Raw genomic sequence first — 25,500 nt, forward strand, 5'->3', positions numbered from 1 at the left:
AATGCACGATTTGACATTTACTCCTGTGAAATTCCATCTTGCTAATTTTGGTTCATCCTTCCAACCTGTCAAGATCTTAGTGACTCCAGATTCCATCAATTCATGAATCAGGTCCTCTCCCAGCACTGTGAATTCAACTCAATTGAACCTTGGAATGGTCTTTGATATATTCTGGGAGAGAAGCTGGGGAGTAAAGGAACCTCCGTTGCCTATTATGGTTTCTTGAGTTCACATTAGAGGGGACTGTTCCCAGATTCTTTCTCATCTACAAAATGTGGGGGAGTGCAAAGTACCTGGACTTGGGAGTTTGGCCTGTTTGCTCATCTGTAATTATGATGGATATTGATAAAGCTTACAACATGCTTTCTCTACATCATCTCACTTGAGCCTTGAAACAACCTTTTGAGGTAGACACTGAAGGTATCATGATCCCTTTTTTACAGATGGGGAAACTGAGGCTCACAGTTACTTGCTCATGGTCATATATAGTCAGTCTGGGAGAAACACTGGAGAGAACCAGCCCTGGGGCTGGAAGGAAGCCAGGGGGTAGAATTCCATGGTTTCCAAAGCCTCTTCCAGGTCTTGAGACTAAGATCTGTCTTGTAACCTCAGTTTCCCCCTCTGTAAAATGAAGGGGTTGGACTGGATTTCTTTCAAGTTCTCTTCCAGCGCTGTACTAACAGACAGGTACCCAAATTATCTTCCTAATACACAGGTCTAACCATCCTACCTGACCCATTCAGAGTTTTTCTGTGGCTCCCTATTACCAGTGGAATAAAATTATACCTCTTCAGCTTAGCATTGAAAGCCCTCCTCCCCATATAATCTGGCTCCAAGCACCTCATTAGCCTTATTTCCCATCATTTGCTTTCCCGTTCTCTACATTTCAGCTAACTATTCCCCGGTCTCCTTCTCTGTACATTGAAGTGCAGGCTGCCCCCCACTCCTCATCCACATCGGTCCAGATGCTTCTCTTCCCCAAGAGCCAGCCCAGCTGCCAACACCCAGAATGATGGGATTGTAGGGTCCCCTGGGAAGCATCTGCCTCACCCGAATGAATGGAAGCAAGCTCTCCTTCCTGCCTTAAATTTTCTTAGAGCATTTGGCCTGAGTGTCTTCTCTATCCTGGCACATGCTCATCTGTCTACGGCTCATCTGTACACACCTTGTCGTCCCAGCTCCCTTAGTAGAAGGAAAACGTCTTTGGGGCGGGGACTCAAGATGTGGCTCAAATACCACATTCTGCTGGAGGTCTCTCCCGTTCCCCCTTCTTTCCACCACCGTAGCTTCTGAGGTGACTTCCCATCTATTCTCTGCCATGTAACTGGTTACTTACAGGTCATCTCTCCTTTTAGCATGTACCCTCTGTGAAAGCAGGGGCTGGGTTTTTGCCTTTTTTCAGATGCGCATTGCTTCACACAATAAGTGGCACATAGTAGGGCCTTTATAAATGTTCATTGAATGATGGATGGATCATGATTGGGGAAAGGCCTAGAACTGTGGTTTTATTAGTCATCGGAACTCCCGAGTGAGGAAACTCGACTCACACAGGTTGGTATTTTCTCCTCCGATTTTAGTCTTAGAGGCCTAGAGCAGAGGCATCAGAAATATGGCCCACAGGCCACACGAAACCCACAACACTCCCAAGTGTGGCCTGACTAGGATTAAAATGTAGTTCCTATTTGATTTTAATGTATTAAGGGATTAATTTTTGAAGAAGAAATACATAAACATATGTGGTTTTCTAAGTAATTATGTGGCCTGCAGGGATCCTGCAGGGTCTAGTGGCCCCAGTTTCTATTTGAATCTGACACCCCTGGCCTAGAGCATCAAGAGGTTAAGTGATATGTCTAGGGTCACTCAGTCCCCATATATCACAGGTGGGGCTCGAATCCATGTCTTCCTGGCCACCTGCCCATCTACTACATCATGTGCTTAATAAATATTTCTCAAATTAAGTGACAGCGATTGAAATCGGCTGGCTCAAGAAGGGCCCAACACCTCGGATTTTGTGGTAGGTAGTCAACCTTTCCAAGATAGAGAAGAGGTTCTCTGGGAAGCTGCAACAGCCGAGTGGGGTCAGATGACAAGAAGTCATGGAGGGGGGATGGGGAGGTCTGCTCCATTCTCTCTCCCCTGCACAAAGGGTGAGGCTTACAGATGGTGTGGAGATCCCTGAAGCAAATTTGCTGATGACATTTTAAAATGTGAAGCCAGGTCTAGGGAGTCTAAATGCCAATTAGATTCCAATTAGTTTTTCCATTAGCATCAAAGGGGAGATTAAGCAGAAAGGCAAGCCCACCAGACTCACACAATAGCCTTACAAAGAATGGCCAATTTGGTTAGGGCTGATTATACAACACGGTGTCTACAGAGGCATCCTGGAGAGAAGCTGGTGGGGCTGAGCCCAGACCAGATTGATGCTTTTGCTCCCTCATCTACAGCCAACAGTTAATGCAGCATAGTCTCCAAACAAATCAGCTACAGTCAAGGAGCTCGGTGGTTAGCCTCGACAATCCCCTAGCCAGTGAGTCCAGTGGTTAGAGACATACAGCTTGCAGTCCTGTGTCATATGGTAGGGGTCCAGGGCTAGAAACAAGACAGAAAATGTTAATTGCCTAAAGGACCATCTGGAGCTTCACCACTGTTACGCTCCCTTCTCTGGTTCAGACCTCACCCAGGGCAACTTCCATGTGCTGGCACACATCTATTTCCCAATTTGATACCTCGATAGGTGGCCATCTGCAAGAGGACGTCATTCTCCTTGGCCAAAGAAAGTAAACCAAGGAATCATGGGGATGGGCTGTAGACAGGCAGATTTAGACAAGTTTCCTAATGATGAGGGCTACCCCAAAGAGAAGGGGGGAGGGGGCTTGAAGAGGTTCCCCCTCACTGAAGGAGTGGTAACACAGCGGGGATTCACACTAGATGGGAGCTGAGGTCCCTTTCACTTCTGAGATTGTCTGAATCTTTGGGAAAGAATGAAGTGTGAACTCACAAAATATTAAAACTGGATGAGGTTTGAAAGGTCAAGAAGACGTACGTCAGCCAGAGGTGTGCCAGAGCCAGCTGAAGCTGTTTAAATTGTCAGCGTAAACATTTACACTTCAGAAATCACCAAATGCTACACACAGGGCCTGACTTGGCATTTTTCCATCTGTCTGTACACATAATGTTAACCGTGCAGATTAAAATGAAAAGTGTCTTATGGCATATTTTTGAGAGCTGGTTGTTAAATATTTTCTGAGCACATCCTTGATTTCAGACCAGACCAGGCAAAGGAATGGCTATTTCTTTGAATTATCGTTATGGAGTCCAAGGACCTGAGACAGTAATGTGCTCTACTATCGACTCTCTATGACCTTGGACTTATTCTCTCTGAACCTCAGTTTCCCCATCTATAAAATAAAGGGAATGGACTACATGATCTCTCTAAGGTCCTTTCTAGCCACTAACCTATGAATGTGGTTATGAGGTTTTACTGAACTGTGTGATCTATGCAGTCATTCACTTAACATTAATTGAGCACCTACTATATACAGAACTCCCTAGGTCCATGGGCTGTTACTGCCAGGCTAATGAATCTGGGATTTATCTGACTGAGAATAAGGGGCTGTTTTTTGATCAGGGAAATGGGATCAGATTAACTGATATAGGCTGGACTGGAAACACAAGGGAAGGATGGAGTGAGGAAACCAATTAGGAAGCTGTTGTAATATTCCAAGCAAGAGGTAACAGTGCAGGTCGGGTCTAGAGAAGTGATTGTGATTTGCTATTCCCGTGGCATAGGAGGCAGTGTACTGGGACAGAAAGATCGTGGCACTTGACGTCAACAGAGCTTGGTTCAAAACCTGGCTTTGTGACTAATTAGTTATATGATCTTTGGCAAGTCACTTAACCACCTCAGTTTCCTTCTCTGTAAAATGAGAAGAATGGACAAAATGATACCGGAAAACTCTAAACTTTGGGATCCTATGATGTCTGGAGGAGGAAGATGTCGAGCAAGCTGTCCCCTCCACTTGAAATGAAAATAAATAGAGCTCTTGCGATTTGGGGCTAGAAGGGACTTTGGAAATTTGGGCTGAGTCCTGTCTCCCTCGATACAGTGTGAAATCTTGGGGGACAGGGACTGTCACCCCCATTTCTGTAACTCAGCCTCAGCACTTACATATCCTTCATTTTATAGATAAAGAAAATGAGGCCCAGAGAGGTTAAGCAACTCCTCCCAGGTCACACAGCCTGGAAAGGGCTGAGCTACCTCAGGCCTTCTGCCTCAGAGGCCAGGCCTCTTTCCTCCTCCCCCTGCCACAGAGCTGGCCCGGGATTTAAGTGGGCACGTCTGGAGGTGTCTCCACTGTGCTCATCGCCAAAAGGAGGGGGAAAGGATCATCAAGGCGGCGCCAGGCCCCCCCCTGGGTCCATGGTCGGCAGTGGGAAGGGGGAGTCAGGCGGCAGTCAGCTAGAGAAACAAGCCAGGTAATTACCCAGCTTGAGTCCAAACCCTGCAGCGGCGGCGGCTGCCAGCTAATCATGGGCAGTTGTACGGAAAAACAGAATGTGTGGTGGAAAGAAAGGCTGATAGAGGGGAAGGTGGGGGGATGGCTCTCTACCATACGCTGCACCACTTCAGCCAAGTGATTCACGTGGGGTAGGAGGAGAGGCAGGCCCAGTCCTCATTCTGCTGATGAGGAAGCTGAGACCCAAGGCAGGGGAGGGTTAACTTGCCCACAGTGAGTCAGGGGCCAAGCCAGGAAGAGAATCCAGGCTTCCCAGTTGAGGCCCCAAAGACCAGTCTTTAGCATTCCCAGTACATTTCATAGTAGACCTGATTTCGCTTCTGTGTAGGCAGCTCTTGGGGAGGAAATTCTCTCTAGCCAAGCCCACTAAACAAGTTAGTCTTAAGAGATCAAGATGGCATAGAGAGAACCACAGGATCTAGAGTCAGCAAGACCCAGATTCAAATCCCGCCTAATTACCTTTTATGATACTGAGCAAGCCACTCAACCTCCTTGAGCCTCAGTTTCCTCATCTGTAAAATGAGGGGATTGATAATACCAAGCTTACGCCCCCAGAGAGATCAGAGACAGAGGAAAGAAAAATACATCAGGCAGCTTTCTTGGTTATAAGGAAGAGCTGGAAATGAGGGGCTGCCCAGGAACTGGGGAGCGGCTGGACAAACGATGGGAGATGAGCGTAATGGAGGATTGTTATGCTGTGAAAGGGGTGGATTCAGAGGAACCTGGGACGACTTGTGGGAAATGATGGAGAATAAAGTGAGTAGGACTAGGAGAAGAGCAGAGATGGCATCAACAACATTATTAAGATGAACGACTTTGGAGGACTTAAGAACTCTGACAGATTCGATGATTCTGGAGGACCGCATGATGAATTACCTGCCTCCCGCCTCCTGCCGAGAAGTGGCGGACTCAAAAGCAGAAGGAGGCTGGCATAGGGGCATGGCCCATGAGGAAATTCATTTTATTTGACTGTCTGTATTTGTCACCAGGGTGTTGTTTTTCTTTCCCAATTGGGGGAAGGGAGGGAAAAAAATACCTGCTTATTAGTTGAAATTAAATAAAACTAAAAAGGACTCCATTGACCTCTAAGGTTCTTTCCACATCTACATCTATGATCCCATCTTTGACTTTTAATCCTCATGAAGTTTCCTGGTTCTCTTAGAGGTTTAAGTAACTTGCCCAATGTCACACAGCCAGTATTTGGCAGAGGCCAGACTTCAGCCCAGGTCTGCTGGCCTCCATGGTCAGCTCTGTCCACAGACCGTGCTGCCACAACCCTAATATGTCTGGGGCCTTTTCCTGTCCTAAGTCTTACCACACACAACCCCAGGGGCCCTGCCCTCTGCCATTTTCTTCAGGCTTTCTCTATCCAGCCTGTCTTTATATCCATCACTCACACAGAACATAGTCCCAATGTCCCCTCTCCGGAGGCCATTTGTACCTGACTGGGGATTAAAGGCCATGGGTAAAGGGATGAAACTTTAGGTGGACTTCTTGGCACTGGGCAAATGATAGGAGAAGAAAAGGAGCCGGGGAGTCTCCAGATGGTGAGTTCCCATCATCAGAGTTTTCAAACGGAGACAACGACCACCGGTAGGTGTCATAGACAGGATTCCCTTCTGGATTAGGGGCCCTTCTAATTCTGACTCAATGATTCAAGGATCAAGGCTATACTAGGGAGCGGTCAAGTAGAGGGAAAGACTACACTAACCAGCAATGGGGCATTGTGCCAACCAATCAACAAACAAGCATTTGTTAAATGTCACTAGACGCAAGGCCCTGTGCTAACTTCTCTACACAATATGCCAGATGCCCGTCCCACAAGCAAAGGGAGCCAGGAAAGCGTTTACACTCCTCCACTTCTCCCTCAGCTCTCCACCTGGCTCGCCAGACTTCTCTCCCATGTCCCAGCAGCCCTTTCACCCTGGAAGATAGCTTCCCCCTTCTTCCCACCTTCCTCCAATTGGCGGACTCTCCTGGAGTGGCCATTCTGAGGAAATGTCCGGGCCAGACGTACTCGCTCCTTCACTCCTCTCCCATTATTATTCCCGACTCTGGACTTCCCAGCATGACTCCCTTACCCTCACCCAGATTTTCAGCTCCCTTTTCATGATGTCTTTTATAGAATGGAAGCATCCTGAGAGCAGGTTCTATTTTTCTTTTTGCTTTTATTTATATTCCCTGCACTTAGCACAGTGCGTAGCCCCATAACAAATGATAATAGATGCTCGTTGACATAACTCGACTAAGAACTACAGACTTCTTCATCTCCTAATGTAGCCTAAGATTAGCAACTTGGGTCTCCGTGTCACACCATTGACTCATATTGACCAAGAGATGATTGAAGAGACTTGCTCCTACAAAATGGGTTAATCAATCTATCAGAGAACATTTATTAAGTACCTACTATATGCAGGGCACAGAAGAGGATGTATGGGTTTGTTGAATTATTGTTTTCTCTTTCATAGATGTTGGAGGAGACCACTGTGGTATGAAGGGGGGAGCAGGTTTAGGTCAATGGGGTCAAACTCAAATAGAAAACAGGGACCTGCTAAATGTCCATATAAGATCTCTATGGGTCACAAAGGTGACTTAGAAAACCACATACTAACATTATCTATGTTCTACTGTATTTTCATTTATATTGTTAAATATCCCATTGTAAATATTACAATTATATTTTAATCTGGCTCTGGCCACACTTTGAGGTGTTTCAGGCCATGTGTTTGACAATTCTGGTCTAGGCCGTGCCATTAACTTACTGTATGACCTTGGGTGAGTCACCTCACTGGTCAGGAACTCAGTTCCCTTGAACTCAGAAATGCTATCACTGCTTCATCTTGTCTCCCCTTGGGCTCCTTGAGGGTGGGAACTCTGTCATACATATATTACGTATCTCTTACAGCCCCTATGACCAGGCCTTGCACAGAGCTCAGTGACTGAATGAGGGAAAACATGAGAATCTGAGTCTACCAAAAGTTAATCTCTCAAGGCTTCCCATGGCCTACCAGGTAACGTCTAAACTACTGATCTTGGCATTCAAGACCCTAAGCGATCTCCCTGATGGAACCATTTTATGGTTGAGGAAAGTGAGACTCATAGACTTGAATGATCTGTTGCCCATGTTAAGATAGGATTTGACTCCCCTGCACTATCCTGTCTTCACCCCAGTCTGTCCATTTTCATTCCTATTATTCTCCTTCCCAGTGCCTGGTACACAGAAGGCGCTTAATAAATGCTTGCTGATTGATTGACTTGCTTGCTAAGTCTTAGCTGAACCAGCCTGCCCTCTCTCTCCTCCCTTCTTACTTTGCCTTCCTCTCCCCTATTGGTGCCTCCCATGCTTGGGATTGGTTTTGTCCTATTCCTGTGTCTAGGTGATCAGATCGTTTCCTTCTTTCAAGACCTAGTTTTAGTTCCTCCTCCTCCATGAGATCTTCCCCGGTCCACAATCCATACGAGAAAGTGATCTTCTCCCTCTCCTTCTGTCACAATCATCTGCGTACCCACATATTCACGACCATCTTTACCTCCCAGAACCACCTGCTCAAGAACCAGGTATGTGTCCTTTACAATTTAGACTCCAACATCGAACCCAGACTCTCGTACACAGTCAGTGCTCAACAAGGGGGCTTTTCAAAAACCGAATGAAGGCAACACGCAGAGTCACTGACAGGATGGTCCACAAAGTCCCGAGACTGGAAAGCTGACGTAGTCCAGCCGGGAAGCCCGACACCATGCCCAAAGCCCTTACCATGTTCATAACCGTCAACACGTAGTTCTCCACATGCTCCCAGCCATGGTACTCCACCATCTTGGTATCCGCCACCACCAGGGTCTCCACCCACTTCTCCTTGCTGATGGAACGCTGCTGCAGCCGCCGTCTCCGCTGCTGCTGCTGCTGCTTCTGCTCCCACCTTTCCCTCCTCTTCTCAGATTTTCCGTGGTTCTCAGGAGATTCTGTGGGATTGAACAGAGAGAGAGGGAGGGAGGGAGGAAAGGAGAGAGAGAGACAGAGAGACAGAGAGAGACAGAGACAGAGAGGGGGAGGGAGGGAGGGAGGGAGAGAGACGGGGGGGGGGGGAGGGAGGGAGGGAGGGAGAGAGACAGAGACAGAGACAGAGAGACAGAGAGGGGGAGGGAGGGAGGGAGAGACAGAGACAGAGACAGAGAGGGGGAGGGAGGGTGGGAGGGAGAGACAGACAGACAGACAGACAGAAACAGACAGAGACAGAGACAGAGAGGCAGACAGACAGAGAGAGAGAGGGAGAGAGAGAGAGAGAGAGAGAGAGAGAGGAAGAGGCAGACAGACAGAGACAGAGAAAAAGACACAGAGACAGAGAGAGGGAGAGACAGAGAGACAGCAAGAGGGAGAGAGGGAGGGAGAGAGATAGAGACAGAAACAGTGACAGAGACAGACAGAGATAGAAACAGTGATAGAGAGTGAGAGAAAGAGAGATGGAGAGAGATGGAGAGAGAGAGAGATGGAGAGAGAGAGAGAGAGAGAGAGAGAGAGAGAGAGAGAGAGAGAGAGAGAGAGAGAGAGAGAGAGAGAGAGAGAGAGAATGTCTCTGGTATGTCTTCTAGGAAGGAGGGGATGGAACCTTCCATGGGAAGTCATTGCCTCCTAAAATTCTGTCAGCTGGGGACCTTGTGAAGACTGAACTTTTCCACAAGTAGCTAGTCCTGTTCTTGAACAGCAGACACAGAGTCTGTCCCTGGATCTACACCCATCACAAACCATTCCAGTTCTAGACCAACACTTTCATTTAAAGGTGAGGAAACTGAGGCCTTGCCTCAGTTTGAGAAGGCAAGGTTCACTTTCATATGGTAAAACGTCCTGGTTCAGGTCCCACTCTAACATGGCTCCTCAGATAAAGGTGGATATGACATGGATCTATGAAGTATGGGGAGCTCTCAGTGTGGAGATTCTTTCCCTCAACTATCTATGATTTAACAAATACAGAACTTATATGACTTTGTAGAGAAGTCTGAAAGAGTTGTTTGAGTCATTTAGAAGTTAAATAATGTGCCCACAGTCACAGAACTAGGAAATATTTTTGTGTTTGGCGGTTTTAGTCATGTCCAACTCTTTGTGATCCCATTTGGGGTTTTCTTGGCAGAGACTGGAGTGATTTGCCATTTCCTTCTCCAACCCATTTTACAGGTGAGGAAACTGAGGCAAACAGGGTTAAGTGACTTGCCCAGGGTGACACAGCTAGTAAATTTCTGAGGCCAGATTTGAACTCATTAAGTTGAGTCTTCCTGACTCCATGCCTGGCACTCTATCTACTGCACTCAATTTCCTCATCTATAAAATGGGAATCTCACAGGCACAAATGAGAAAATTTCTATAAAGCACTTAGCAAATTCCGAAGCTATGATTATCTGAGGCTTCAGGCACTTATTTGCTATGTAAGCATGGGAAAATCCCTTCACCTCTCTGGGCCTCATCTTCCACACTTATATAAAATGGGCATAATAACCTATCTGGAGAAGCAGGGTTATTGTGAAGACCAAATTAGATAATGCTTTACAATCAAAACACTATGTTAAGGAAAGCTGTTATTATTATTTGAAATAATTCAGCTGGAACATAAGAGCAAACGTAGTTTTAGATAGCAGTGAGAAAAGAGCTCGACTTGTAGTGGTGGTGGTGGGCAGGGGAGAGGGTCTCAGCTGAGGGCCTTGCTCTCTAACCATGGGTTAGCCAGGCTACTTCCAGGAGCCTCAGTCTCTTCCTCTGTGAAATGGGGATGATCAGATTTCTCCTTCCTCTCTCTCAAGGCTACTGTGAGTGTCAAAGGACCCACCAGCTATAAAGCATTTAAGCCACGTGAGGTGAGTCTTGTTTTAAGTGCTGTTTCAAAGCAGAATGCAACTGAGCCCGTGGACCAATGGCTGACACCAACATGGTGGCCCTTAATAGCCAAAGGACTGGGAAGAGTTCCCTGAGTCTGTGAAGACAAGATCTTTCTGGATAAAGGCCTGGGCGGGGCTACTCCAGAAGGAAACTGGGCACCTGCCGGAGATGTAGGGAGGGCCGACTGAGCGTCCTCAAATGGGGGAAGGGATCGCCAAACAAGCTCCCATTTCACCTTTCCTACAACAACCCAGGAAAGGAGGCATTACAAGTATTGTCATCCCCATTCTACAGACAAGGAAACCGAGGCTCAAAGACAGCAGCAGCGGCAGCAGCAGCGGCAGCAGCGGCAGCAGCAGGTGGCACTGGCACAAGGTTTTAAAAGCTGCAAAGTAACTTCCACGCGTTATCTCATTTGAGCCTAACAGCAAGACTGGGAGGTAAGCGCTTTAGGTACAATCACACCCTTTTTACAGACGAGGAAACTGAGGCCAAAGAAGTCGTCCAAGGTTGTATAGCTAGGGAAGGTCGGAGGTGGGATCAGAACCTCATTCTTCCTGACTCCCAGTCCAGAACAAGGGGAAGAAGAGAGTAACCATTTCTATAGCACCTACTGTGTGCCAGGTACCATGCTAAGCACTTTACAAATATTATTTCATTTGATCTTTGCAACCTTGGGAGGTAGGTACTATAATTATCCTGTTTTACAGTTGGAGAAACTGAGGCAGGCAGCTTAAGTGACTCGCTCAGGGTGACACAGCTAGTAAGTATCCGTGGTCAGATTTGAACTCATGTCTTCCTGACTCCAGGCCCAGTGCTCCATGCACTACAGCACCACTGAGCTGGCTAAAGCACCTTGCCCGGGGCCCATGGAACAGAAAAGTCCAGACTCATACCCAGGTCTTCCAACACCCCATGAGTGTTTTCTCCATGAGCTTCAGGAGCGCGGGCAATAGATGCTGACAGCCAGTTACTGGGAGTCTTCCTGATACCTCCCCTCACCTCAATCCCTCCTGTTCTTCCCATCTCCATGGCAACCGCTCTCCCAGCTGGGCTAACAGATGCTCCCTGGCCCGCTGGCCTCTGCCTTGCCTCCTCCTTCCTGCCACCTGCAGCAGCACCAGGGTCCCCCACCCCCTCTTACTGAGCAGCGCTGACCTTAGCAGAGTTCTTCTTCATCCAGCTATAAGCCGGGGAGAATTTGAGGATTCAGCACAGGCCGGATGGCTCCCTACGGACATCAGACCCCAGCAGCCTGGAGCTGGAGGGAACGATGGATGTCCTTGTCTAATGGCTCCATTTTAGATGCAGTAAAACCGAGGCCCTGCAAGTGTCTGCTAAGACCCCACAGCTCTGTGGGGCAGGACCCAGGAGGAGAAGTTGGACCTCCTGAGTCCCTTCATAGGGTCTACAAAGAGCGCTAGATTTGGACTCAGAGGTCTTGGCTCTGCCACGAGGCCTCAGTTTCCTCACCTTTAAATGAAGGCGTTGGTCTAGATGACTCAATGGCTCCTTCCATCTCACAATTTGATTAGGGTGTCAAGGTGGTGCAGTGGAGAGAGAGCTCAGAGCTCTGACTCACATAGACTTGAGTTCAAATCCTGCTCAGACCCTGGGTAAATCACTGAACCCTTCTGTGCCTCAGTTTCCTTCTCTGTAAAGTGGGGATAATAAATAGCCCCTACCGCTCAGGGTTGTTGTGAAGACCAAATGAGATGACGAACTGGAAGGGGTTTTTCAGAACTTAAAGCACAGTATAGCTTTATAGCTGTTATCATCTTCAGCCCATGATGATTTCCCTAATCAGAGAAAAGGCGTTCACAGAGATGAAGAGCCTCCGAATAGGAAAGAACATTAAGTGCAACCTCCTCATTTACAGGTGAGGCCCGGAGATGGGATGCAAGTGTTCCAAGGGCAGGACCCCCGGCCCAGGGCTCTTTCGCCCCCACAGGCCCATCTCTCAACACCACTCCTGGAACCACCTGTAATGATCCCTGCAGGCCCCAGAGCCTTAAGTGTCACAGCCACTCCCAGGTCAAAGACAGGCCCCTGAGAGAAAGACCATGTGGAGGTGAGGGAGGGGTGAAGGGCATGGAGCTCCTGACCCTGGCCTGACCGACAGAGGTGGCTGGCTCACACACCCACTAGAAACTTAGCATCCATCTGGAAGCCATCAAATCCTTAATAAAGAGGGCGCTTTCCCTGCGGTCACTCGGTCTTGCCCTCTGGCCAAACCAAATAAGTGAGACAGCAGTCAGTGCCAGGCACATTTTGTTTGAAAGGAAAGGAGGGAAAGTCAGTCAGTTGATAAACATTTATGAAGGGCCTACTATGTGCCAAGCACTGTGCTAGGTGTGGAAGGTACAAAGCAAAGGCACAAGACAGTCCCTGCCCTCAAAAAACCTCCATTCCAATGTTCTTCCCAAAGGTACCTTTGATGCCGCATGTGCCCAGGACCCTGGGGAGGGGGGTTCCTGTATGGGCCTTGGCTCCTGTCCTCCAGTCTTCCTGGTGTTCCGGTGCCTGTCGCTTGTAAACCACATGAGGCTGCGCCGCCTCAGCCCTGGGCTCGCTTCCATCCAGTGGCTCAATAAAGTAGTCTTCTCTGGAAAGCTGGAACACACCTTTCTGGGACAAGAAAAGGTCATTGCTATGTGGTCATCATGGCATCCGATGGGAATAGGAACAATCAGCTGAGAGAACTCAGCTCCCCATCCCCCACAACACCAAGGCCAAGGCCTTCTCCCACCTCTCCTCCCATTCCCCGTAGGGACCCTCGGCTCCACTCAGGCTGGTCTCTTCCTGGTCCCCATGCTCATTCCCGCCTCCCTGCCACCCCTCAGGTTCTTCCCTGGCTTTTTGATGTGCCTTTGAGCCAACCTTTTAAGGAGGTATAGAGTAGGCAAATGCCCTTCTGTCACCCCTCTCCACTGGGTGGGGGATGAGACCATTCTGTTATCTCTTCTTTGAGGGGCACGTATGTGTCTATCAGCAGGGGAGGCAACTACATGCTCTGGCAGGTCAATGATGCCTCTCTATGAAGATGTTCTGAACAACCGTGCACTCTGGCCTTTGCTAACCCTAGACTGGGCACAGTGACCTCATATCAGTGTCCAGAAGGAGAGATGACAATGGGTGCCCGAGGTCAGATGCTCTTGTGGGGTGGGTGACAGGGGACCTTCCCACCACTCCTGCCCATGGAAGGCCCAAGGCTCTCACTAATCCCTGGCTAACATGGAGCCCTGTATTATCTCTCTGGATTATTCCCACTTAATCCTGTCTGTAGCATGCCTACAACCTAGTTGTTTCCTGCTCCTTGAGGGCAGGGCCTAGGTCTCGCCTTTCTTTTGTTTCATAGTAGGTGCTTATTGACTATTAGAAGGACTGGGTGGGTGGAGGTGGGGGATAGTAAGAAGGATTTGTTCTGCATGGCCCCAAAAGGCAGACCCAAGAGAAATGGGTGGAATAGAAAAGAAGTGAATTTAAACTTGACATCAGGAAAGGTTTCCTCTAAAGATGAGAGCTCTCCATGGCTGAACTGAGGGAGGACAGGGTTGGGGGACAGAGTGGGGTCCTCCTTCCCTCCCATCTAAGGCTAGATGACCACTTATGACAACTGCAGAGGAAGATCTGTTTCAGGGATGGATGGGCAATTTGACCTCCAGGCTCCCAACCAACTCCAAGAATCTGAAGTCAGTGAACAATCTGGGAATCTATGAGACCTCACTTCAAGGCCCGCTGCTGACTCAGTTTACGTATCTGAAACGGGGCTAGTGACTTCTGGTCAACCAAGAAATGTTTGCTAATCCCAAGAAGTATCTGCTCCTCTACCAAATTGCCCAACCAAAAAGCCCCTCACATGTTAACTCAAAAATAAACATGCGTGCTCATTTGCAAGCTACCAAATGTCAACAGGCACAGAAATTCCACCTATCCTGCCCAGATAAAAACTCCCTTCCTTATCCACTTTCCCCTCTTTTCTTTCCCATGCCAAGCAGCAGTTGGATGTGTGGAGCTGGTCTGGACAGATGCCAGTCAGGCTCTGCCCACACGGTCCTCTCGCCATGAGACACAGACCCTTCTCAGAGATTTTCCAACGGATTCTGAGTGGGCAGGAGCGCTAGAGTCAGGAGGGCAGGCTTAGGCTCTTTGTTACTTTAGTTCTTCTCTCTTCCCCCAACCTAAGCCCTGGGAGACCTCAATGGAATTGCTGCCCCTGCCTGACCCCATCCTGAAATCGGGGCTAAGGCTGTGAAGGCCAAATGCTTTGGGCAGACTCCACTTGGTGACCCCTCCATCCTCCGCTTGGCTCTTTCCACTTTGGAGTTTGGCATTCCCTACCTCTGTCTCTAGATGGAGTAGGAAGAATTACACTGGGCTGGGCACAGAACAGCCTTGTCCCTGGACTCTCTTCTTTGCTTCTGAAGAATCATTTCAAAGGCAGTTTTCCCCACACTACGGTGCCTTCATATAACAGCAGGAGTAGACAGGGAACAATGAACACAATTGTCCCAAAGGGTTCTCATTATCTGGAGGATAGGAGGCATCCCCAACCTCATCGGGAAGAGACCATCCAATACAGAAACCCCCTCTATATCATCAATTAATCAATAAGCATTCATTAAGTGACAATTATGAGCCAGGCACTGACAGGTGGTCCTCCAGCCTTTTCTTGATCACGTTCAGGGGACAGAAGTCTGTATCTTAAATTCTGGGATCTCCTTCAGCTCTGACATCCTCAGTTCTATGCTCTACGCTGCCCTTTAGCACTGCTGTTTTAAGTTCTATGCCCTAAGTTTCCTCCATTTCTCATGTTCTCCATTCCATGTTCTAAGGGCTTTCCATCTCTAAATGTTAAGATTAGAGAGATCCATTCGTTGATCTCATGGCCAGAAGAACAGGGAAGAATGTAGAAGGTATTGTTATGGATACAAGGGTCACTGATCTTGGGAAATATCCATTATTACCCAGCTCTTTAATATATTCCAAGACTAAGTCCTCAAGTAGTTTATAGCACAGCCCAATGAGCACGACTTTTCCTTTGGATGCCCATGCAACAAAGAGAAATGCAGAAACATAAGGAAAGCTCCCCAGAGCTCCCCTGCTTGGCTTCTCATGTGGCTCTCTTACTCTCCTATCCTTTCAAAAACCAAACAAACAAGAGGTTCAACCAACAGAGAACAATGCTCTGGACAGACACCAGGCAACCAGACCAGCCCCTCTTTGCTCTTAGCTGCTGCCTGGGGGCAGCCTTTTAGTAAAAGAGAGCCCCTCTCTGGGGCTTCTAATACAGATCTGATACAGATCAACTGCCTAGCTTTCTTGATGTTGTCAGCATCTAATATGAATTAATAATTTACTCAAAATATTGAGTATAAATGAGACAAGTTCATCCAAAACAGTCTCATCTTTATTCTAGGGAGTTATTTTTTTCCTGGGAGGAAGGGCTTATATTGCAAAAGGAGGTGAAACAGGTATTTTTAAAAAGTCTTTTGATCTCACCGGAGCTGTCAATAGAAAAGAAAGTCTGAGCCTAGGGGCCATTCTGTGTATAGTTCATTTCCCCCAGTGAGGTTGACAGCTCCCTGAGTATAAATACCTTCTCATTCTCTCCATCTCCATCGGTGCTTCAGATGGGGCCAAGCACCCAGGAGGCATTTGACAAAAACCTGAACTAATTTAAGACAATGCGATGGAGAGGCAGTATAGTGGGAGTCAGAGGTGGGTGCTGATCTGACAGACAAGTTATTTCCATTCTCTGAGGCTGTTTCCTCATCTATAAAATGGAATTGGATTAATTGACCTTTAAGACTCCTGCTAGCTTTAACATTCTCTAATTCCAAGAGATAATATCCCTTGCAGGATTTGTCACAACCAGAGTGGAGTAAAATGCCCATCTTTGTTCAGTGACTAAAATCCTCATTCTTTGACCCCGAAAAGCCCATTGCTAGGCATATGCCCCAAGGAAGTAAAGGACAGAAAGGCCCCATATATACCAAAATACTTAAGGCAACACTTTTTTTGTGGTAGAATAGAATTAGAAACAAAGCAGATGCCCATTCATCAGGGAATAGCTAAACAAATAGCGGTAAATGAATGGGAATATTATTGATAAGAAAAGATGAATAGGATGAAAATAGGAATGTGTGGGAAGACTTTTGTGAACTGATGCAGAGCAAACAAAACCAGGAAAACGATATACAAAGTGAATAAAACAATGTAAATGATAGAAATGACAACAAAACAACCAAAACTCAGCCTCAAAGAAAAGATATGAGAAGATGCCACCCTGAGCCCCTTTGCAAAAGTGGGAAATCACGGTTGTTGGATATTGCATAGGATGTCAGGCTCTTGATCTGTTGGTTACTTTTTGGAATCTTTTTATCTGTTCTTTATTTCATTCTTTATTATAAACGGTAGCTCTCTGGGAGGGATGGGGAGGAAGGATGTAGTGGAAAATTTAAGTGATTAAAAAAAGATTTTGAGGGGCAGCTAGATGGCACAGTGGATAAAGCACCGGCCCTGGATTCAGGAAGACCTGAGTTCAAATCCAGCCTCAGACACTTGACACTTACTAGCTGTGTGATCCTGGGCAAATCACTTAACCCCCATTGCCCCGCCCCTCCAAAAAAGATTTTGGTAAATTTTATTTGAAAAAAAAAAAGACCTTTGTAGATCTAAGATTTTATTATTCTATATTTTCTTGCCTTTTGTCCACCTACACACAGACATCATTAAGTACCAAGGGTTATACTGACTTAGAGGGCCACCACCTCTAAGGAAGGAGTCCACACCAACAACCAAGGGCTGTTTTGTATTTCTCTAATCCACAGATTTGCTATGACCCTAGAATACATTGTCCAGGGACTGTCCTACTGATTGTTAACAAGAATGGTCAAGAAGACTAGAGGAAGAAAGAGTCACCACAAAGAAACCATGGATCCACCAAGGTCCATGGTCTTGGACCAGGTGAGCTTATCCTAAGTTGAACTCAAATCAGCACTGGGCTCTCAAGTCCCACATGATGGAAAGTCAGAAGCCCAAAGACTGATGATGCATCCCAAGTACTGTCTGAAAACTCTAGACTGTGTCCTCCAGCTCAGCTGTGTGCTCTTTCCCCATCATTAGCTTTACTGCCAGCCAAGGGGCAGGCAATCTATTGGCGGGAGAGGAGAAAACTGCTAGAAGCCCCTTCCTGGGACATCAGCAAAAAACTGGGTCTGAATAAGTTATGACCTCTTAGGTAAGGATCTGGAGAAAGAGATAAGGGTCTTGGAAACAGGTCTTCTCAGGTACAAATGGCAGTAAAATGGGTTTTCCCATGATTTCACTTCTAAAAGTTTAAAAAGTAGATGATGGGGGGCAGCTAGGTAGCACAGTGGATAAAGCACTGACCCTGGATTCAGAAGGACCTGAGTTCAAATCTGACCATAGACACTTGACACTTACTAGCTGTGTGACCTTGGGCAAGTCACTTGACCTTCATTGCCCTGAATTTTAAAAAAAAGTAGATGATGGTCTGCAATCCTACCCCTTCTCTCTGTAAAGAGGCCCTAAGAGTCTGGCTTATTGAGAGGTGGTCCATTGTGGTGAAAACAACTCTATATTTGGAGTTAGAAGGCATGGACTTGGGTCTTAGCCTTGAAAATGACCTACTATGTGATATTAGCAAAGTCTTCTTACCACTCTCTCATTTCCCTCATCTGATCAATGGGGATAATAAAGACTTTTAAATTTGATTGTGTATAGATAGGAGAGTAGGAAGATCGGTCAGTAGTTATTGATGTTTCCTCAACCATTTTTTTCAATATTTGTAAGGTCAGAGATTTTTCTCCCCAACAACTTCCTCCCTTTGGATAGCTTGTATACTGCTCCCACCATTGTCTTACCTCCAGCACAGACCACCTTTGTGGAGTCTTGGTCCGATCCATCTGCTTTTCCTGTTTTTGTTCTCTCTAGTGACATTTCTACTTCTATAAGCACACAGTCCTTTGAGGTTAGGGTCTAGGTGTACAGCTCCCACTAACCTCAGTGGAGAAACAGTTCATTGAAATGGCTTTTCCAAATGGCTTCCATTTTTCCTCTTTTTTTTTTATAGCCCTCCTTCCATTTTCATCTTTAACATCCTTGGGATGACTTTGCTTAGTTCGATCACTTGCTAAGTCTTCTATAAACCAGTTTTACCCTTCACTGCTTCTCTCTGCTTTATGACACAATCCTACTGGGCAGCTGGTGGCATGATAGAGAGAATGCTGGACTTGGAGTCAGAAAGACTCGAATTCAAATTCTGTCTCAAATACTTACTAGCTGTGGACCCTGAACAAATCACTTAACCTCTGTGTGCCTTAGTTTCCTCATCTGTAAAAATGGGTATAATAATAGCATCTACTTTCCAGGACAGTTGAGAGAATCAAATGAGATTTTATTTTTCAAGTGTTTTGCAGAACTTAAAGTTCTCTATCTGTTATTAATTGTCCATCGTGTTTCTTTGTAAGATTTTATTGTTGCTATGGGTTTATAGCTATGTGCAGGCTGAATTGCTATCAGAAAACTGCAAATCTCTTTTAGTGACTTCCAGCTTCCTGTGAAAGCAAAGATCCATCTTTTTGATGCTAGCATTTTGCCAATGTTACTATACATCAGTGAGACAGAGGACACTGCTGCCTCTGAAAACGGAAAAATGCCTATCAAGCAAAATGCAACATGGAGACCCAATGAGCAACTCCAAAGGAGAAAAAAAAGGCATTGTGTCATAGGAAGGGATGATGGTCTAGTCATGTAGCAGGGATAAGGGTTAACAGGTAGTCAGCCTAAGGGCTTCATGGGAATCCTATGACATAGAGAGAGATTGAGGAAGGCCTCCAGATGTTGGGTGAATCCCTCCCCTCCCCCACACATGAACTTTCGGTAGAACAGAAAGAAGAATCACAAAAGATGAGTAGCCATGAGTGGGCTATGATCTGAATTGCTGGAGAGAACTCTCAAAACAATGAGATCATAGATCCATTTGACAATCTGAAAGTTGCAATGAATAGGAATGCTATGTATACCCCATCCATCATGGTGTTAGTAAGAGCCGAGTGTTTTATAAACCTCTCTAGGCCTCAGTTTCATCTGTAAAATGAGAAGATTGGATCAGATGATCTGTAAAAGCTTTTCTGACTCTTAAAATCCTGTGATCCTATAATAGATTCTTAGGAAACCATGAAATGCTAAATAAATAGGACTCGTGATAGTTATTATAAATAAATGTGAGAGGCAACACTGGAATAGAGAAAGATAGCTTTGGACTTGTGTTGTGCAATTTTATCAGTTGGAATTCCTCTAAAGAAGATGCAAAACTATCTATTTTGCTGTTATACCCCAAGGACCACTGGGCCTTTTCATCTGACTTCTAGCAAAACCTCCTATATGTATTGACTTCCCCGTTAGAGTGTGAGCTCTTTGAAAGCAGGTACTGTCTTATTTTTCTATGTCTTCAGTGCTTGGCACAGTGATTAATAGGAAGCCTCTTGAGGCAGCTAGGTGGCACAGTGGATAAAGCACTGGCCTTGGACTCAGGAGGACCTGAGTTCAAATCCAGCCTCAGACACTTGACACTTACTAGCTGTGTGACCTTCGGCAAGACACTTAACCCTCATTGCCCCACAAAAAAGTACAAAAAAACCTAAAAAACAAAATAGGAAGCCTCTTAAATTCCTCTTTCATTTACCCCTTTATCAAGATCAATCTGGAGAGGTATCTCTAGTGGAATGCCCCAGACTTCTCCCATTGGCTCAGTTCTGTTCAACATTTTAATTAACAACCCAGATGATGGGGTAAATGACATGCTTATCAAATTTCTAGATGACCTAAAGCTTGGAGGGGATAAATGATGTGTTGGGTGACAGGATCTAGGATCAACATCATGGAATAATGAGCCAAATTTAACAAGATGAAATTTAACAGAGATAAATAGAAAGTCTCAAACTCAAAAAATCCACATCAAAAGTGCCTGAAAGGGGGCAGCTAGGTGGCGCAGTGGATAAAGCACCGGCCCTGGATTCAGGAGTACCTGAGTTCAAATCCGCCCTCAGACACTTGACACTTACTAGCTGTGTGACCCTGGGTAAGTCACTTAACCCCCATTGCCCTGCAAAAAAAAAAAAATGCCTGAAAGGGGAAACTAGATAAGAGTTTGTATGAAGAAAACCTGGAAAGGGGGAGGGTGGGTTGATGAACTGAAAATTCGACATGAGTCAGATGCGATTCAATGCCAAGAGAAGAGAATGTCAACTTAGCTTGTGCTAACAGAGGAATGGTGTTCAAAACAGAAAAGATGAATGTCCCATTATCCTCTGCCCTGATTAAAGCCCTTGAGTGCTAAGGCCCAGGAGGATGTTGGCAAGATGGAGTATATCCCAATGGTCATGACTAGGATGGTGAGGTGACTAAGGACCACACCATACAAGGATTGGTGGAAAGAACTGGAAATATTTTGCCTAGAGAAAAAAAACTGATGGGAGAGGAAAGACACAGAGAGAGAGAGAGAGAGAGAGAGAGAGAGAGAGAGAGAGAGAGAGAAATAATTGTCTTTGAGTATCTGAAAGGTAATTCAGTGGAAGATGATTGAGATATCTTTTTCTAAAGAAAGGAATTCAGATCTACAGGTAAAACTAGCAAGAGGCAGATTCAGTCTCATTATCAAGAAAAATGGAGAATGAGCTGCCTCCCTCTCACAGAAGGCTGCCAAGTAGTTGGAAATCTTGCCAGTGGGGCTCCTGCTCATGTCTGAGATCCCTTCCAGCTCTGAATGGACTTGAGGAAGGGTCAGGAGGGGATTGAGACTCTTGGAGCTGTGGAGAAGTCAGGGGTTTTGATATGCACGTTAAGGAGTTGTAGTAACTGACAGCCAGGAGACCTAGAACCAAGGCAGCCATGTAAGGTGTGAAGAGGTAGGCAGGTGTCTGCTGTTGAGAAAAAGAAAGAGATGAGGAATCCAGGTAGGCAGGTGAGGTTTAGAGCAAAGCTTCTTTTTTTCTTTTCTTTTCTTTTTTTGCCAGAACAATGAAGGTTAAGTGACTTGCCCAGGGTCACACAGCTAGTAAGTGTCAAGTGTCTGAGGTCACATTTGAGCTCAGGTCCTCCTGAATCCAGGGCCAGTGCTTTATCCCTGAAGGAGCAAAGCTTCCTAAACTGTAGGTCACAATCCCATATGGGGTTGTGTAATGAACGCTGGGGGTCATGAAAAATTTGGCAAAAGTAAAAAGTCGGGGCTGCTAGGTGGCGCAGTGGATAGAGCGCTGGCCCTGGAGTCAGGAGGACCTGAGTTCAAATCCAGCCTCAGACACTTAACACTTACTAGCTGTGTGACCCTGGGCAACTCACTTAACCCCAATTGCCTCACCAAAAAAAAGTAAAAAGTTATGTATACCTATTTTATATACCTATAGTCCCGGGGTTGTGTAAAAATTTCTTGGGAGAAAAGGGGTCATGAGTGGAAAAAGTTTAAGAAGCGCTGGTTCAAAGAATACAGGCAACTTCCAGAGGAAGATGGTGATGACTAGAGAGAGCAGGTAACTCTCAAAACATCAAGAATCTAAGCAGGGAAGTATATGAAGACTGGAAAGGATGTGCAACTCTCTGAAGTCAGGTATCCAAGCAGACAGGTGAGGTCTGGAGGGGGCAGAATGCCTTCAGAGCTCAAGAATCTAGCTAGGGAAGTTAATGAGATTTGGAAGGGGCCAGGCAGCTTTTAAAAGCCAGGAATCTGGCAGGAAAGTTTTAGAGAGTGGGCGGCAACCTGAGGTCAGGAATCTAGGCAGATGGGTTGTTTAAGCCAGTTCCAGTCAGAATATGGGGATAAGAAACTTGCCACTGACATGATCCTTATCAGAACGTGGAACTGTTAAACCAGGAAATGGTAGCAGAAACCAAACTGAGGAATAACAGCTTGAGACATCCAGGTTCTCAGGACTAGTGCCTGGGGGAAGGGAGAAGGAACAGGAGCTGCCAGGAGCAAAAGCAAGCCATGGGATTGTTGCTGGCTGGATCCTTCCCTTCCCTTTCCCCTCCATACCTCCAGAAAAGGACATCTTTGGTTCTCCATCCATCCTGCAGCACGCTTGTAATCTCTTTTCTGCAGAAATCTCAACTCCCAAGCGCTCCTCCCCTCTGCCTTTCTCATCCTCCCTCTTACCTCTGATTGACTGGTTTACCTCCTTACAGTGCCACTTCCTCCATTTTTCATATGCCCTAAGTGAGGTTTTGTTCTTGCTTTTAAATATTGGTCTTCCCCGGGGGGGGGGGGGGGCAGCTAGGTGGCGCAGTGGATAGAGCACCAGCTCTGGAGTCAGGAGTACCTGAGTTCAAATCCGACCTCAGACACTTAACACTTACTAGCTGCGTGACCCTGGGCAAGTCACTTAACCCCAACTGCCTCACTACAAAAAAAAAAAATTGGTCTTCCCTTGACTTCAGGGGGTCACACGTGAAGAATGTGAAGGGCCCTTAAAAGGCATCTAATTCAACCCTCTTCTTTTACAGGTGAGGAAACTGAGGCTGTGAAAGTTGAAATGACTTGCCCAAAGTCACATAGGTATTCGGTGGAAAAGGTAGGATTCAAACCCAGGCCCTCAGACTCCCAGTATAACACCTTTTCCATTGTTCTACACCATCCATGTCTGCTTTGGTATGGGATCTCTGTATATGGGAGTCTCGTGCTCTGCCTATTTTTTTTCCTTTGCTATTTTAAACAATAGGCACATAGGTTAGTAGTGGGGAAAGAAAGAGAAGAGCCTTCCCAGAACTCCCACAGAATTGGCCAAATAGTTTCCCAGAGTCAGTTCTAGGAGCCACTCAGAATCTTCTTCCTGTTGCCTTTCTCCCAGGGCTCCAGTGGAATCGTACCTCGGGAAGTCTCCACCCCCTGGTCCCCCGTCCTAAGGATTCGTCCCAACCCACAGAGAAATTCTTTGGGGGGAAGGGTGGACAGAAATAGATCAAAGGCCCACACAGCCCCAGCAGCACCTTCAGGAAAAATCAGAGAATCCTGAGGAAGCCCAAGAACTTGGAAGCACTCCCCGGGAAGAAGGACAGGAAAGGCCGGCTCCGACACAGCCTTGGGGAGTGGATTGTCAGTTCTCAGAATGGGACAACTGATGCTACACACCTTGGGTGTCATACTCTGCCAGAGAGGCACTGTGACTTAAAAAACAACAACAACAAAAACCTCACAAATTAACATTTATCTTCATTGTATTGGTTTTTTTTTGTTTTTTTTAGCAAACAGTTCTCAATCACTTTTTTTTTTCAGGACAATGAGGGTTAAGTGACTTGGCCAGGGTCACACAACTAGTAAGTGTCAAGTGTCTGAGGCCAGATTTGAACTCAGGTCCTCCTGAATCCAGGGCCAGCGCTTTATCCACTGTGCCACCTAGCTGCCCCCCTCAATTACCTTTTAATCTAGTTCCCCACTCTGGTGAGCTTGACACATCTGCCTTACAGCATTATGGAATCCCAGAACGTCAGAGTTGTAAGGGACCTCAAAGGTCACTGTAGGACAACAAGAAGAGTCCTGGATTTTGAATCTGAGGACTTGGGTTCAAATCCAGGCTCTGCCACACCTGTGTGACCTCGGCCAAGTCCTTCCTTAGCTTCCTTGTGTATAAAAATGATAGAGGTGGACTGGATGATGTAGGGTGCCTTTCAGCTCTAAATGTATGATCTCATGACCCTAAGAACTGTTCACATCTCCTCATTACCTATAGGCGTTCAAGGCTCTGTCCAGTTTGAACCCAACCTACCCTTCTGAACTTGACCCCTACCACTCACCTTACAGTTGTTCCTTCCATCTCCCATTTGCCATGCAAATCCTTAACTCTGTACCTGAACTCTTTGCTCAGAATGTTCTCCTCATGGGGCAGCTGGTGCTGTGGATAAAGCACTGGCCTTGAATTCAGGAGGACCTGAGTTCAAATCCAGCCTCAGATACTTGACACTTACTAACTGTGTGACCGTGGGCAAGTCACTTAACCCTCACTGACCTGCAAAAAACCAAAACAAAACAAAAAAACCAGAATGTTCTCCTCTTATCCAAGCCCTATCTACCTTTGAAGGTTCAGCTTAAGTTCCACCTCCTCCCTGGAGCCCTCCCTGACTACTCCTGCTCCTAGTTACCTCCTCCTTCAACTTTTCAGAACTCTTCCCGCCCCTTCACTGCTTGGTATAGCACCTAATCACACACAACCTTATGAGGTTACTTATTCAACAAGAACCAGTTATTGTCACATGGTAGAAACTGGAGAACAAAAAGTAAAAAGCAAAACTGTCCCTGCCCCCAAGGAGCTTTTGTTCCCCTAGGCAATGGGAGAGTACTGAGAGGTAGAGAGAGGAATATCATGGACTACAAAGTGTAAGAAAATAAGGTAAAATAAACTGAGGAAAGAAAAATCACTAAGGTCTGAGAGGGATCACACCTATGGGATTTCGTGTGTGTGTGTGTGTGTGTGTGTGTGTGTGTGTGTGTGTGTGTGTGTGTGTTGTTTCTCCCACTAGACTGTGAGTTCCCAGCTAGTACGAACCAGGACTCCCATTTCTTTAGTCTCCTGCACAGTACACAGCTAAGATAGATTCCTTGTTGAATGAATGCCTCAGGCACTTATTAGCTGTGTGACCCTGGCCAAGTCACTTAACCTCTCTCTGTGGTCCTTCAAAAACTAGCGTACTTTTTACCACACTATCTTCTGGGGCTGTTGTGAGAGTCAAATGAGATATTTTTAAAGCACTTAGCACAGTGTCCAAATATAGTAGGTGCTTAATAAATATTTGTTTTCTTCCTTGATGATTAAAACATTGTTGATGGAACTGTGAGCTGGTCTAGCTATTTTGTAAAGTAATATGGAAATATTTCCCCAAGTTACCAAACTGTATCCTTTTACCCAAATTTACCACTAGCAGACTTATCCTGGAAAGAGATCAGAGAAAGAAGAAAAGGATCCATTTGTACAAAATTTTTTTAGAAGTAATTTTTTTGTAATGGCAAAGAACTGGAAATGAAGAGGGTACCCATCAATTGTGTAATGACTGAACAACTTATGGAATATGAATATAATTGATCATTACTGTGTTTTAAGAAATGAT

The 25,500-nt window shown here is 46.2% G+C and overlaps 1 protein-coding gene across 1 annotated transcript in view; it reads right to left on the reverse strand.

Annotated features, from left to right (window-relative positions):
* Window positions 1–25,500, reverse strand: part of ADAMTS7 (ADAM metallopeptidase with thrombospondin type 1 motif 7) — a 168,948-nt gene that overhangs the window by 118,749 nt on the left and 24,699 nt on the right. The window contains exons 3-4 of the mRNA XM_043985901.1: window positions 12,813–13,008; window positions 8,272–8,477 (exon numbers count right to left, since the gene is read on the reverse strand). Of these exons, the coding sequence (XP_043841836.1) occupies window positions 8,272–8,477; window positions 12,813–13,008 (402 nt within the window). The remainder of the gene's footprint in view (window positions 1–8,271; window positions 8,478–12,812; window positions 13,009–25,500) is intronic.

The sequence above is a fragment of the Dromiciops gliroides genome, chromosome 2, assembly GCF_019393635.1.
Source record: "Dromiciops gliroides isolate mDroGli1 chromosome 2, mDroGli1.pri, whole genome shotgun sequence".
NCBI lineage: Eukaryota > Metazoa > Chordata > Mammalia > Microbiotheria > Microbiotheriidae > Dromiciops > Dromiciops gliroides.